General features: G+C 43.2%; 1 protein-coding gene across 2 annotated transcripts in view; it reads left to right on the top strand.

The window, feature by feature from the left end:
- Positions 1-15,418, top strand: part of spns2 (SPNS lysolipid transporter 2, sphingosine-1-phosphate) — a 61,210-nt gene that overhangs the window by 34,517 nt on the left and 11,275 nt on the right. For both annotated transcript variants that reach the window (XM_054625984.1, XM_054625985.1), the window contains exons 4-10: positions 2,063-2,214; positions 4,603-4,669; positions 7,810-7,949; positions 8,813-8,965; positions 9,219-9,408; positions 11,699-11,764; positions 12,287-12,385. In XM_054625984.1, the coding sequence (XP_054481959.1) occupies positions 2,063-2,214; positions 4,603-4,669; positions 7,810-7,949; positions 8,813-8,965; positions 9,219-9,408; positions 11,699-11,764; positions 12,287-12,385 (867 nt within the window). The remainder of the gene's footprint in view (positions 1-2,062; positions 2,215-4,602; positions 4,670-7,809; positions 7,950-8,812; positions 8,966-9,218; positions 9,409-11,698; positions 11,765-12,286; positions 12,386-15,418) is intronic.

The raw sequence follows: 15,418 nt of genomic DNA, 5'->3' as shown, positions 1-15,418 counted from the left end.
ACAACAGGATTTCAGGGATGCGAGGAAGGCCATCAACTAGATTATACATGCTTTAAAACACATCACCAAGACTATATCTCATTAACAATAAGGCAACAACGCAACAACTACGTCCTGCAACTGAACCCACACAGTACACTGTCTCTCTCTCTCTCTCTCTCTCTCTCTAACTCGACACACACACACTCAAACCTTACACATGCACACTTTTGTGTCACTGTACAACTTTTAACCTTATGCACAGCAAGTCACAATTCATTCATAGCAAACAGGCTAGAGGTGTAAAAATATTTTCTTTTCCATACGAGAAAAATAATTAACCACAGAGGCTTTGGGTCACAGTACCGGATTCGATGCAAACTGAGTCCCTGTTTTTAACCGACTGTGTAACCAGTAAAAGCGGATAAAAAATACACTGCTTCCCACACTAAAGAGTAAAGTTTGTTTTTCTAAACTACACTAAGCATTTGCATCACGGACAATTTGCAACAGCACTACACCTGGACGAAGACCATGCCAGAAACAAGCAGGAATTCAATGGCAATAGAAGAGGAAATACCAAGATGATTTTCAGGATTCCTATTTGTGAATTAATGTTTTGCAATTTGAATAATCAATACCGCTGGACATAGTAAGGGACATTTTAGAGAGGACCCCCCCGACCAACACACACACACACACACACATAAGTTTGCTGTTCAGGCTTTCAGGGGGTCTCAAGTGTCGATCAAAGGGGTCTCGGACCAGTCGTATTTCATACACTGCTTTAAGTGTCATCTTAAAGTGATGTATGCGTGTGTGGTGTGGTCTCAAGAGCATGTTGGATGGCTGTGTGTATGACCTCATGACATTATGTCACATCCACCAGCATGAAGCTTGTAGTGTCGGCTGGGAGCCCAGGTCATCGGGGATCAGAGTCTCAGCTCGGCCTCTGCTACTTACAGCACAGTCATTAATCTATTTTCACTGCTGACAAACCCAATAGAGTGCAACCTTATTACACTCACCCACGCACACCACATTCTCATTATTGGGGCCCACAACCTGCATATATTTAAGGTGGGAATTTTAAGAAACCACATAATGTAATGGAATGTGGATGTAAGACCAACAAGGATTAAAATACTGAGTATATATCAGCATGAAACAATGTAACCTCACTGCAACATTAGCAAATTGCACTAGTTTTACATGCAGCTCATTTTACTCACTGGGCTAATGGATAGTACGCAAATTAGTGGTGAGTATTTGCATTGTGCTTCACTCCAGTGTGTGTGTGCATGGGGTGGGGACCAGATTTCTTTGTGGCTTTACAAGGAGGCAGAGTCTGCATCCAGAGAGTAGCAGTTGCCATGGAAACAGTTAACAATCCAGCTGCCTACACAGGTGCCACCTCCTATTAAAGCCTTTTAAGTATTCATCTTTTCATTCCTCAGTTTATTACGTCTCATGGAAGATAATATGCCGTGGTAATTTCATAAAGCTACCTTGGATTAAACACATTCAAATGCTGATGTAATGTAATTTCACAATCTCATTAAGTCAAAAAATATTTGGTTGATCATAATGACCTTGTCCAACCTTCTGGACCAGGTGCAACAAAATCTCAATATTTAAATCATTTTGATGGCCCGTGTGTTCATGTGTTCACGGGATTGAGCGTCTGAAAGTCATCGCTTCTAATTAATAACGAACTACATGCTAGTTACATGTGTGTTAGTTCACGGTCCAATCCAGTGTCTACCTCTGATTATTGGGTAGATAGATGTATCAGAAAATATATGTTTTAGATCTGCGTTTTAACACGAGTGGTGGATCCATACAGAATCTGGTGAAACGTTATGCGCTGATAGTATGTGCATTTTAAGTCTTATAACGACAATGTAGACATTTACTGTAAGTATCTTAGGGCTAGAAGTAGAGATAGACTGTTTTGTGCACTAAGGAAAAGTTGGTGAGGAAAAAGACTTATGACCAAGACAAATGACTGTTGGATCAACATTGTGCTCTGACACAGGATTGATAACAAAACTCCTATTTCTTTCTCTCTCTCTCTCTGCAGTATTACTGGCTGTTTGTACTCTCCAGGGGACTTGTGGGAATCGGAGAGTCCAGCTACTCTTCCATCTCTCCCACCATCATAGGAGACCTGTTCACTAATAACAGCCGCACCATGATGCTCTCTGTCTTCTACCTGGCCATCCCTCTGGGAAGGTAAGAGACAGACATAGCCTAGGAATCAACAAGATATGTGCTATATTTCGGATTTATAAAACTATGGTTTGGTTATTTCATCCAATTCAGGTGGTTTGCTACATGTTCAATGCAGAGGTGCAATAAAATCAGGGGAATTAGCACAGATAATTGAAATGATCCTCATATGGAGGCCAGGCTCACTCCTATCTGGCTCTTTTCTTTTCCAGAGACAGCCACACAAAGAGCTCAGGCCCTCTGCAGAAAGAAAAGCAGAACTTACAATTGGCTGTGCGTGAAGCTTAAAAAGGCGGGTGGGAGGCTTTTTTGGGGCTGTGGCGTGGGGTTGTGAGAGTAGGAGGTATTATTAAGCTCAAATCTCCAACCCTTTCAGTTCATTCAATCAGAAAAAGGGCCACAGGGAGAAAACAAACAAAGCCAAGTAATAAAAGATGAATGTACGGGTGGATGCAGCGCAGGAGCCACTTGAGGTTTATCGTTATATACAGCGCTTAGCCGCATGTGCTGAGATGTAGCATGCTGCGCTGTTTTCTAGCTTTTGCATGCAGAGTCACACACAATGCTAAATAGTAAAGGGGAAATGTGCTACAGTCTCTGTACACTGTCAACATTAGAATAACTGTCCCTCAAGTTTTAATTGCAGATTGAGGACAGATGGACTAATGTGTTAAGGGAAGTCTAAACTGCCCTGAGTGGTAGTGTTATGTAAACTGCCAAGCAACGAAGACAATAGAAGGTGAAAGAGTGGGCCTCAGTAAAGTGCAATCAAACATCCTACCCAGTCTCCCACTTGTTTGTCTTTACTGAGGTTGTTATGACCGTTTCCAGGAAATGACCTCAGGAATTAGACCGGATTCACAGGAAATGGATTCCCCTGCTCTGCCCCCCCCCCCCCCCCATAATTTAAACTTGGCCACGGCGACGCCGGCGTTTGATGTGAGCATATTTTTCATGCCCGAGTTTTATTGTTGGTGTTGAACTTTCCAAACAACCTCTGGGTGGACTCAGATAACATTCGCTGTTAGTCACCCACTAGAAATATCATATGCTGTCTGAGCCTGTTTATGTGGCGCTGTTATTTTTGGAGAACTGATCATGGAAAGCACAAGCGTCGCCCGTTTCCCCCTTTGCTCTGTGTCAGTTTGTGTGTGTAAAACCAGTTAAATATCCTTTGGCCCTTTAGCAGCCAATGCTGATAAGAAACCTACTGTAAAGTCTCTGGTTACATTAGAACATTAATCTATTGCTCTAATCTGCTATGCTAATGAGAAAACAGCACCTCTTGGCCAGAGGCTTCACACATGCAGACAAACAGGTTCTCTGAGAAATCTGGGAGTCTGATTGACTTTTGTTGACTAATTCTAGTGAAGAGGCTTAGAAAACTGAAGAAAAAAACTGAGATAAATGACAAATGAGAGGGAGTAAGGTAGTGGGCCACTAAGAACACCTGCAGCTTCTTAACTGAAAGGACACTATTTTTTCAAAAGAGTCTCCCTTCATTAAGTGTTTTGATGATGGTGATAGACGGCCCAGTCACTCAAAATCGGTCATGAAAGCCCTAGAATTGAATTCACACCACTGTCAAACCATTCTGTGATACCACATGTATGTATTCCTGTATGGAAGCATCTGGGGGATAACTTTAGTCTTTAGCACTTCCTGGAGGCCATTCGGGTAAGGGGTTGCAACTTACGATTACTTTTATAAATGAATTATTCAAAGGTTTATTTTCTATTTGATTGTTTGGTCTATAAAAAAATGTAAAAAAAAAAAAGCATCACAGTTTCCTATAGCTCATGGTGGTGTAATCTAATTATGTGTTTTGTCTGAGAAATGTTTCAAAACCCTAAAAAATAATCTGGTTGTTATCACTCTGATAAATACTTAGCTAAGTATGTGAGCATTATCTTCAACACAGTTATATAGTAGTAAATGATGATCTTATCTAGCAACATTGCCCTCAAAGCCTTTCCCTGTTATTCCCCTTTATGACTCACAAAACACTCTTAAACTAGGTAAAATGCGGTGAAATTCAATTTCACTGTACCACACACAGCTTTCAGCCTTCGGACAACCATGTTAGTGGCAGGTCGTGGGCGGTAACTATGCACCTGCATATTGTGACTATGTGCACATATCACACATCCACAAATAGACCAACTAGCCAAGCTGCTACTGGTGCTTTGATCAGTTACACTGTCATAAGCTCTCCATGTCAAATACCCAAACACTCAACATGGCAGACAAACAGGATGTGTGTAGTGTAGGTGTAGGCTTCAGGACACTGACTCATATACTTAATATATAACGTGCACCTGCTGCTAGACCTAAGTGAAGCGGGTTCAGAGTAATGTTTATGACGGTTTGTGTCTTTCTGTCTCTCCGCAGTGGGTTGGGTTACATCCTGGGCTCCAGCGCCAAGGAGGCTGCAGGAGACTGGCACTGGGCACTGAGGGTAAGGCCATCATCCTCCAACACTGCACACAAACACGCACATAGAGACAGATGAAGAGCCTGTTTTGGATCTGGGGTCAGAGGGGTCGGTGGTGGCAGAAGCACCGGGGGGCACACACATGGGTGAACAGGCGGTCCAGGCCCTGACATTGTAGTGATGTGACAGAGCAGAGAGAGCTGAAGGCGGCACAACTCTCACACACATCCACATCAGCATCAGTTGAGCCTCCAGCCTCCAACACAACGCGTTCTCAAAATGTAGAAATTTTAACATCAAATGCACTCAACATCTTCTAATATGTGTTCAAACTGAAAGGCTGTGTGTCATTGTGGTTCAGTTCTGATCTGATGGCTGCAGCAAGGAAAGTGGATTTCTATTTGAAGAACAAGGCCCGTGCTAGCTTTTTCCTTCTCAGACGCTATAAACACATTCATCTTTCATTACACTTTACTCTATCGTCTCTGGTGAGGCAGGATCAATGTGGGCCTCAGTGAAATTACAAGGTGTAAGGGCTTCCTCTACCTGAGCATATTGTCTTTTACAGTGTGGAACTTAATGAAAAACTAAGGTTTCATTCTTTAGGGAGAGGTTCCTGGAGGTTCATTTTGGCCCTGCCAGGACGCCGTACTTAGTGCATGTTCTGGGTACTATACGGGGTGCTAGCTGTACTGTGGATTGTGATTAGTCAACTAAATGTGTTGCTACGTCACAACAGAAAGTACAGGAGAATCCACAGAACAATAACCACCAGCTTGCTATTGCATCTGCAACAGCAACAACTGCTGTTTTTAACAAAAGAGAACAATGAAAAATGCATGGAATAAAAATGATGCCCTGATAACCATTTAAAGAGAAGATGTTTTTTAAGGGAAAGCTAAAATCACCTGTAAAAAATGAAAATGTGTACCAAAGAAGGCATCAAGCCTCTGTGTGGGGCAGTTCAACCAAGAACAAAGACCCATTTGTTCCTACGTACTGGCTCGCTAAATACCCCAACGGTGCTCCAAGAGCATTAGGCTGGATCGCTTTTAATTAAAAGGCTGATTTCAGTTCACAAGAGAAATCTATCTGTAAAAATTAGCTGAGATGTCCGTTCTTCACAGGGTTTTGCTTCAACAAAGAAAGAATCCTGACTGGACAGTTCTTTGCAGTAGTATACTTACAGCGTACTTAGGAGCAAACATAGGTGTTAAATCAGGAGTATAAATCACTGTTGTCGTTGCACTTTTTTACTGGGACTCCAATGAGTACTCGAGACAAAACGTTTAGAAGCCAACAGCTCTATAAGGCATACCAGCAGCAATGGAGAGGACCAACGAAAGGTTTAACAGGATTCCCCAGGAGCCGCTGACTTCAGGGTCAGCTTTAAAAATCCTCTAACAAATTATGACCCGACTCTTCTAATGAACCAACTGACATTTTAAAGGAAGACATTAAACTTCCTCTCAGCATGTTGTGGTGGAGAAGATTCCTGGATGTGACAACTCGCTTGGGGCGAGGAAACAGGACGTGCATTTCTTCTTTTCTTTGTGGAGTATTAAAAGAGAAAAAGAAAACACAAAGAGCGGAGTGGTTTGTTCCACAGCAGTCACAATGACATTCCAATAAAACAATCTCAAAGCCAATTAATCAACGGTGTGGCATGCAGAGGAAAACAAATACCGAGACATGAAACGGATTCTGTGGAGCAGTATCCTGCTTTAAGGAAAAAAACACTGCAACGCTTCCGTTTGTTTTTGCCCAACATGTTCCAGCTACCTTCCTTGTTTAGGAAAAAAAAAAAAATGTACGATAAGGAACAGAAGGGATGCATGAAATGAGGAGGAGGAGAGGGCAGCAGCTAATTTTTTTGATTGCCTACCATCCATACAGGAAGTGTCTAATGTGCACTGTGGGAGTCAAGGTCAAAGGTCACAGACTCCTGGTGTCTTGTTGAATAATGATGAGGGGACTTGAGTGCAAAACAGAGCTCATATTTATTTTCCTCTAGACAAGCTCTGTATCTTCCATTAAGCTGCCTCTTGCTGAAAGCACATTCATAAGATTCTGATGTAGATGTCGATCCAATTAAGTTGCTCCACACAAGCAGAAGATTGGAGAGAAGACACAATATAGGATAGGAAATCATCAGTGTAATCCTCAGTTTAGCCACATCAGACTCAGAATTACTCCCTCAATGAAAAAATGTAGCCACACACACACACACACACCTGCACATTTCACAGCACCAAAGCAATTGTGCATATAAATGGCTTTTATAAGCTACAAAATATAATATGATGAATTTCCCCTGACAGATGAAATTGGTTTTGCTTTTGTGAGCAATTTGTATTACTCCAACAAATCCTCTCCCACACATCCCATCCTGCCTTTTGTCTCTGTCCCCCCCCCCCATAAAAACACACACATGCACAAACATGCTCCCTCATAACCAATAAAAGATAATAGTGAACATAATAGCAGATGGGCAATAATGAGGTTTTCACCTTGGTGCAGTGCTCACAAAGCAGCTCTCAAAGCCCAAAAGCTCTAAGAGAGTCGTATATGCTTATAAACGTAAAAACACAGAAACACAAGCACACACACACACACACACACACATAAAAACGCACACACAGTGCCAACAGAGTAAGCAGAGGGAATGTTCTCAGCTCCAGAGGGCTTGTATAGGATGTCAGGCGTATCGGCAAACACAGTGGCCGTCCATTCAGATTGTAAAAGTAACCCACTCCAGGGTAAGTACATTTCGTTCTAGGTTTAGAAGGAGCAAGGTTTTGAGTGCAATAACCAAAAACACAACAACTAAAGGTTCAGTTTAGTTTGCCTATGAACAGCAAATCAAATGCAGCATTTACATGGATATGAAAAATTACAACTGGGCTCTTTTAACCATAGAAAATTCTCCGTTAAAGCAGGTTGGTTTGGTGATCACCTTAAGTCACTAAGGGTATTTTTCATCATGTGGGAATTCTCCGGTTTTAAGTAACTTCCAAGTCAGAGTGCACTCTCTAAATACATTCTTTGTCTTGCATCTGCATCATGTCGGCCCCCCTCTAAACCACTCGCACTGCAAATACCACGTCAGTGTGATGATGTGTTAACACGATCTGAGTCCTCATGGTTCTCTCTTTCCCTGGTAGGTGTCCCCAGTTTTAGGGATCACCGCAGGAACCCTGATCTTGCTCTTCGTGCCCGAGCCGAAGAGAGGCAGCGCTGACCAGATGGGACGCATCAAGACCCGCACCTCCTGGCTCTGTGACATGAAGGCGCTCGCCAAGAAGTAAGGCCCCACCATCGATTTAAGAAAGCACACCAGATAATCATGGGGGATTGACTTGTTTACCTGAACAGTGATCAGTATAGCACCCCCATATTTTATTTGCCCAGCTAATCATCAAAAGCCATGCACGCTAAAATCATCTTGGGCGGTAGGAAATTGTAATGGCCATCTCATTGACCAAACTATTAATCGTGAAAATAATTGGTAGATTGACAGATAAGGAAAAAGTTCCTAGAGCCCTTGATAAAAATAAAAAAACACTCACACCTATTCCCTTACATTTAGCCTATAGTAGCCATTATAGACATGGGAATGTTAACACAAGACACAGTGAACCAGTATCATTCACTCACCGTCTGCAATGCTGCTGAACTGTGAAGGGAGCTTTGCATCCATGACACTGTAAGCCCTTGTGAGTATATGACCTGTGGGCTATAAGTTATATAAGTTATAAATTCTATAAAGCTACTGTGATGCAGCCATGCAGGTTTACGGGATCTATTTTAGTAGAGCAACCACACAGTGTGACTTTTAGCTGTACACAGTCTTCCACATTCACAACCAATGGAAAGTGTTAAATAGGGTTATTTTGGTCTCCCACATAAAACTGTCAAATTTAACTGCACATAATTCCAGTTTACTTACCATTTAACCCTTTAAATTCTCACCTGGGAGATAATCTTGTTCACCCCACCAAACTCCTGTTGTATTCTATTATCATGTGTTTGCAGTTGTTATCAGATGTTTAGTTTTTTTTACAAACAGAGAGACAAATCAGGTGAGACTGTGTGACAGTGTCTTTTGTAAGCCAAGATAATCATCTGTTCGATTTCTGCACTCTCGTGTGTTTCTTCCTGATTTAGTCGGAGCTACGTGTTCTCCTCCCTGGCGTCCTCAGCGGTGTCTTTCGCCACAGGTGCGTTCGGCATGTGGATCCCTCTGTACCTGGCCAGAGCCCAGGTGGTGCAGAAGACAGGAGAGGACTGCACAAAAGACGTCTGCAGTAGCACAGACAGGTGAGAGGTTAATGTTTTAACACAGAGTGAAGACTTTGAAGTCACTGGTGTAATATGAAACCCTGTTAAATAGAGAGATGGAAGCACACTTTGTGTCCAAAGCTGGATCTATAGTTCAGTCCAGTTCAGCCATTTTGCACCTTTTATAATAACCCATGCTTCTTCTTAGGTGTAACTTCATTTTGGTGGTTACACGAACTAAAAACTTGCATGATATTTGAAATAACATTGTTGTCTGTGCTTTTCTGTACAGCCTAATCTTCGGGGCGATCACCTGTGTGACGGGCCTTTTGGGCGTGGTCATTGGGGCGGCCACCACGCGCCTGTGCCGCCAGAAGACAGAGCGAGCCGACCCGCTTGTGTGCGCAGTCAGCATGCTGGGCTCGGCCATCTTCGTCTGCCTCATCTTCGTGGTGGCCAAGAAGAGCATCGTAGGAGCCTATGTAAGAGTCACTTCCTGTTACTATTTTGTGTATATTGTGTCTCTGGATGAGGAAGTTTAATCGAGCAGTGGAGGAAGTTGTGATTAGGTCATTTTTTGCTTTCCTATTTTCCAAGAATCAAAAGGTTCTCAATGATGCGATTAGTATGTTCATTATGGATTATCCTCAGGGGCTGAGAATTAAAAGGGAAAGTCTGATAACCAATCTAACCAGAGAAGGCTTAGTAGAGGCTTATCGGGTGGGGTTTATGTTTAAATCAGGAATAAAGCAGTAAAAGGACACCTTGCCTGATGCCAGTTCCTTTCAGGCCCAGAGGCGGTGAGTGGGTGTTGCTCCTCATAATGAACAGCCATTATTGCGGGTTAGATTGAAATGGCCTCAGGGGCTGCTGCAGGTAGCTGAGGCTCATACCTCGTCTGGCCAGAAATGAAGAGTCTCAGGCAAATACCCAGAGAGCTTGTGTGTGTCTAATTGCCTTGTGAAACAGGAAAAGGGTGCACCTTCACAATCACTGCCCTGAAACAATGCACTCAGGGCCGTTGGACTCACCAAGCCCATATTTCATACTTCCATACTCAGTCTTATCAGAGACAAAGGATTAGGAACTGAGACCTTAACAACTTCCGCGGTAATAACGCTGGAAAACTGGAAAAGATAAGAAAAAGCTCCCATGCGTGTAAAGCAACATAACAAGCTGAATTCTGTATACTAAATGTGTGACTTTGGCATGTTTGACCTCTGACTTTTTTTTACAGTATGTGTGAGGTGTTTATAAGCATGTGATCTTGTTTGTATGCTCAAGATTGGACAACGTCTGCTTTTATAAAACAGCGATAACACACCATCTCAATCAACAGAGAATTACATTGTTAAATAACAACCTTATTAATTAAGTGTTCCATGATCCAAATACTGTATTGATTATACTGGTTTTCAACAGCTGCTAATTACATGCATAAGTGGTGATTTTGATTTAATGAATTAAAGTGTATATGAACTCCTGTGAGGTCAGAGGGGCCCATTTATTAAGTGTTTGACAGAGGCAAAACTCAGCCAATTAGAGCTGAGGTGCTGAAGTGTCCATATTAATTACATGATTACACGTCCGTCCCACTCGATTTAAGACAACTTCTGCGTGACAGAGAGGGCATAGCTGATGCACTCAGGTGACCCCATTTTTTAAAATCTTTGTATTGGTCAGAAAAGGTTTAAGATGTGGTCCGCTGATGCTTAAAATGTTTTATATAGTATAAGAAGAATAAAGTATGTTGTGGTATTAAAACGTCTAGCAGTACTAGCAATTTAACTGTATAGGTCATGAATTTAAACACGTGGCTTCTCTTTCTTCTCGGACTACTCTACTGTACAATATCAAATCACCGTACAGTACAGCAGTTGTAAGTGATCAGCTCAAGTTTCATGGCGAATTGCTGACAGATGTGTCGTGTTATAAGGCGTGACATGGCCGCAACAATTGACCCCTCGCAGCTGTTGTCTCATCAACACATCTGAGGAAACGCTGGGCTTCTCTTTTCTAAGAGCTAACATGTCGGTCACGGTGTCTGGTTCGCAGCTCTCCGAACAGACATCTCCTCTGTCAGACTCCCTCTGTAGCTCTCTGTGCTGTACTTTAGGTCTGGCACGCAGGCAGAAGGGTTATTCCCCAGCAGGAAACACACATCAACCAGCCGTGTTGAACCGTGCCAGACGAAACCAGTCAATACAGACACAGGAGATTCCACTGCAACCAAATCCCTCTAGGTCTGTCTTAAAGACATTGGCCAAATAGCAACACCAGCTGGTACTGGCCCACATACAGTAGCCTACATAGTACATATAGTACGATGTATTTAAAGTCATGTTATTTAAAGTTTCCGTTCTCTGTTCCACCCTTTCAGAAGTAGGACATAAAAACAAATCCTGCAGCTGGATCTAAACTTAGGAAGTGTTAAACCGTTTCCACATTGAATATACGAGCTTTGACAAGAATAAACAATCCTTATCATCCTGTGCTGTTTTTCAGCTCGTACGCAAAATACTCAGCTAAGTGAGACCCAAATGAAGGCCTGCACCTCCGAGTATAATTGGGCCGCAGCATAATGACATGTTTTTGAACCACAGCAACCAAAGCACTTTTATTCAGCGGAGGATTCCCACACACAGTAGCGACGTGTGAAACCTCCTCTTCTGGCTTCATGTCTGGTTATCAGTCTTTTGTGCAGAGGAAATTGGCCGATCTTAATTAGCACCTCTAAATGAACAAATCTTTTCTGCTTCTTTATTTATGTAGGTTTGCATCTTCATAGGAGAGACGCTGCTTTTCCTGAACTGGGCCATAACAGCAGACATTTTAATGGTAAGTACTGGAAACCTATACTTATCCACTGGGTCACTGGAAATTCCTGCAACAAACGGCGGTTGTCCAATTAAACACAGTTTTGTGAAATGTGTGAGTGGAATACAGTTTGGGTGGGGCTGATCATTTCTGTCTACTGAGATTGATGCATGCACTGCTTATGGAAACAAATGGAAGGGGGCTCTTTCTCCGATGTATGTTTTTGTGTCTAAAAGTGAAAATGGGAGGTTGAGTGATCCAATTGAAATTAGACTTTCAGCAAGATGGGTGTAGCAAACAGTGCCCTTAATTTGTAATATGTATGGAGAGTGTGGTGAGTATGTAGAGACAGAGATAGGCCATTACTGACATTTTAGCTGTGACTGACAGGTCTGCCTGGGGGGGTTCTGGCCCGATGAGGTGGGCTCAGCATACATAATTGAAGACTGCAAGAGTTGTTTTAACACTGCTGGGTGAATCTTTCTACCTTTGCGTATTCGTCATCTCACACAATCCCTTGTATTTATCTCTCTCTGTGCGCAGTTTGTCGTTATCCCCACAAGGAGAGCCACGGCGGTCGCCTTTCAGAGCTTCACCTCTCATCTCCTGGGTGACGCAGGAAGTCCGTACCTGATAGGCCTGGTAAGACTCTTCCAGATAAACGTTTAAAATGTACCCTGCTGGAACGCACATCTCCATTCAAACCATACTCGCCAGATACAGGTTAAGCTCTCGATTTTAAGTGGGCCAGTGCAATGTGAGGTACAGGAGAAGCTTTCAGCACACGTCTCAGGAGAGCTGGTGAACAGAGTTGTGATTTCACCACTGCTCTTCAGGCTGTCAGTGGTGTTTTCTAGTAAATGTAATGGTTCCCAGGAGGGGGCCGGTGGTACTGGATCTGATTGGTCGAGATGTGAGAGAGCGGTTCTTACTGGTAGGCCTCTCAAGGTCAGAGTCACTCAACCCCCAACAGCCCCCCACCACCACCCACCATCCAAACTGCGTATACTGCATACAGCCAGAATACAAGTGCGGCTTGGTATTCAATGGAGCGTAAAACAGGATCCACCTCAGACTGTCGAGCAGCATTCTTCTCATTCCCTATAGAGGATGAACACGTCTCAAGTTAAATAGTAACTCCATGGAGGTACACATTTTGTATGCCTCATTTAAGCATACAGGAAGAAACGAAAAAATAAAGGTTACACACAAAGACGGTAACATCAAAGGCCACATCTAAATCGTTACATCATATCCTAATGTTTAACTTTTTCTTATCAGTATTTATGATGAACTTTGGTGCCAGTAAATTGCTGGGAGAGAATACATTGTGTTTTGTTATGGTGTCTCTGGCTCACAGCCTAGGTCATGTTAACAAAGACAAAGTGGAAGTCTTTGATTAGTGAATCAAACTGATCCCTGAGTTCCTCTGTCGGGGCCTGACCGGCTGGCAGCACACGCAGCTGTCTGTCGAGCTGCATTGAAAGTGTCCTGTTTTTCTTTTTCTTTTTCTCCCTAAATGGAAATGTTACTGTGCTACTATTGTCGAAGCCAGATGAAAAGGAGCAGTAAGTTATCTCCAAGTACTGACAAGCTCTTCAAAAGACTAAACAAAACTGGTATTAAAAGAAAATAAAAAGATCCACATTCTGGGAAACCGGCTCAGAGACCGGCGCTGTATTGTTTCTTCAGATCAAATAACACCCAGTGTCATCTTATATTCTACAAACGTCCTATTGACACTTTTATAGATGCAGTACTGTGTGACTTCCGTCTGGATGAATTTAATTCTACTGATGTAAAATATTGCAACCACTCCTGAAAAGATTAGTGGACTATAATTGATAGTAATTCTGATAACAAATTTAGCATTTAAGTTGTTTATCGAACAACAAAGAAGCTTCTCAAACTTGAGGACTTGCAAACAGCATAGAGCTGTCTCTTATGATAGTTCAGGGTCAAACAGAGACTTGCTCTGGTAAAATTTCTACAAGCTGCAAATATCAGAATAATGCAAACCCCCCCCCCCCCCCCACACACACACACACACACACACACACACACACACACACACACACACACACACACACACACTGCCAGCCAGAATTACCCAGACGTAGCCCCACAGTTCTCCATCCAGCCTTCGGGATCACGACTTTCCTCTGAGTGACATACTAAATGTCCGGGGGTTTCTCACTCCTCTACGAACCCCCTGACCAGCGAGGCCCACAACGCTCCAAGTGCGTCACCACTCCCTGCCTCAGTTCCCGATCTGAGGTTTAGCATGCGAGTGCGATGGACTCGTCGTGACGCACGGTGAGCTAGGTCAGATATACAGTCACCCCTGCAGACTGGCACAAATCCTGTGAATGAGCAGAAGTGGAGAATCTCAAGAAAAAACAGACCAGTGGTTATTGCTAGGCAACCACAGGAGAAAGTGAAGGAGTGACTCAGTCCTTTTGGTTTACAATTGGGTTTTCAGATGTACACCAAATAGCCCAGCAGATGATGCGCTCAATTCTACAAACCAACATGGTGTTCCCATTGCAGATATTGGTGTCCAAATGCCACTGAACTACCACTTCAACTACCACTTCAACTACCACTTCAACTACCACTTCAACTACCACTTCAACTACCACTTCCTGTTGTGCAACAACAGTGCATCTCACATTCTCCTGAGCTTGAGCCGAGATCCCCCTACATCAGCACGTAGACCAAAGCAGTTGTCACATAAGAGTCCCCCGAGAAACACATAATGGACTCTTCCTATACTGCATGAACAGGACATGGCCACAGGCAGAGTGGGTGGCAGGGGAACGCCAGGAACAATCTCTCAGCAATCTCCAAAGAAATGCCTTCTAGCTCGATAATTAGACATGCACAGTTCACGTTCATGTATTTTTAGCTGTGCACGTTGCAGGCAATTTACTGTACCTGGTGAAATAGCTCTGTGCTGGCCACACACACACACACACACACACACACACACACACACACACACACACACACACACACACACACACAACTGCTGGACGTACACCAGGTTCTGTCTCACATTTTTTTAATTTTCTTCCACCGCCATTTTCTCTCTTTTCATGTGTGCACGCACATGCACACATGAACAAATACTGTACGCACACGACCACTCCATCTGACATCCTCCCATCAGCACTTCTCCAGCTCACTCTGTAGAGCATCTCATTATGCTGACGCGAACACAAAGTCAATGTGCTTCAGCCGGGGTGACCTATGGCCGCTCAGACTCTCACTCGCTTACTCACTCACTCCCTCACACACACACACAGTCGAGAAGCTCTAGTTCCTGATGTGCATACATAAACATAATTGGCTAAAAGCTACCATCCTCTCCGTTGTTAGTACAGTGATCTGTTTGAGAGGTGCCTCGTGACTGATGCTGGGAGGCAGAAACGGTCCCTTCACACCCACCATTCTCCAGCTGTTGTTTTCCTCAAGCTTTCGACAGCAATATGAGCTATTAGCCGTGAAATCCTGCCTCGCTTAAAACAAAAACAGGGCGTCTTACATCATGTCACTTTTGTCTGTTGCTATGATGGAACGTGCACAACTCGCTCTGCATGTTGAGTCAGTCAGCATAGCCTCATGTGTCAGATCCTGACAGGATATTTTAAGAACTTTTGGTGGATGATTCGT

The sequence above is a fragment of the Anoplopoma fimbria genome, chromosome 24 (assembly GCF_027596085.1).
Source record: "Anoplopoma fimbria isolate UVic2021 breed Golden Eagle Sablefish chromosome 24, Afim_UVic_2022, whole genome shotgun sequence".
NCBI lineage: Eukaryota > Metazoa > Chordata > Actinopteri > Perciformes > Anoplopomatidae > Anoplopoma > Anoplopoma fimbria.
The sequence above is the reverse complement of the archived record's forward strand: the minus strand, read 5'-3'. Positions and strand labels throughout refer to the sequence as shown.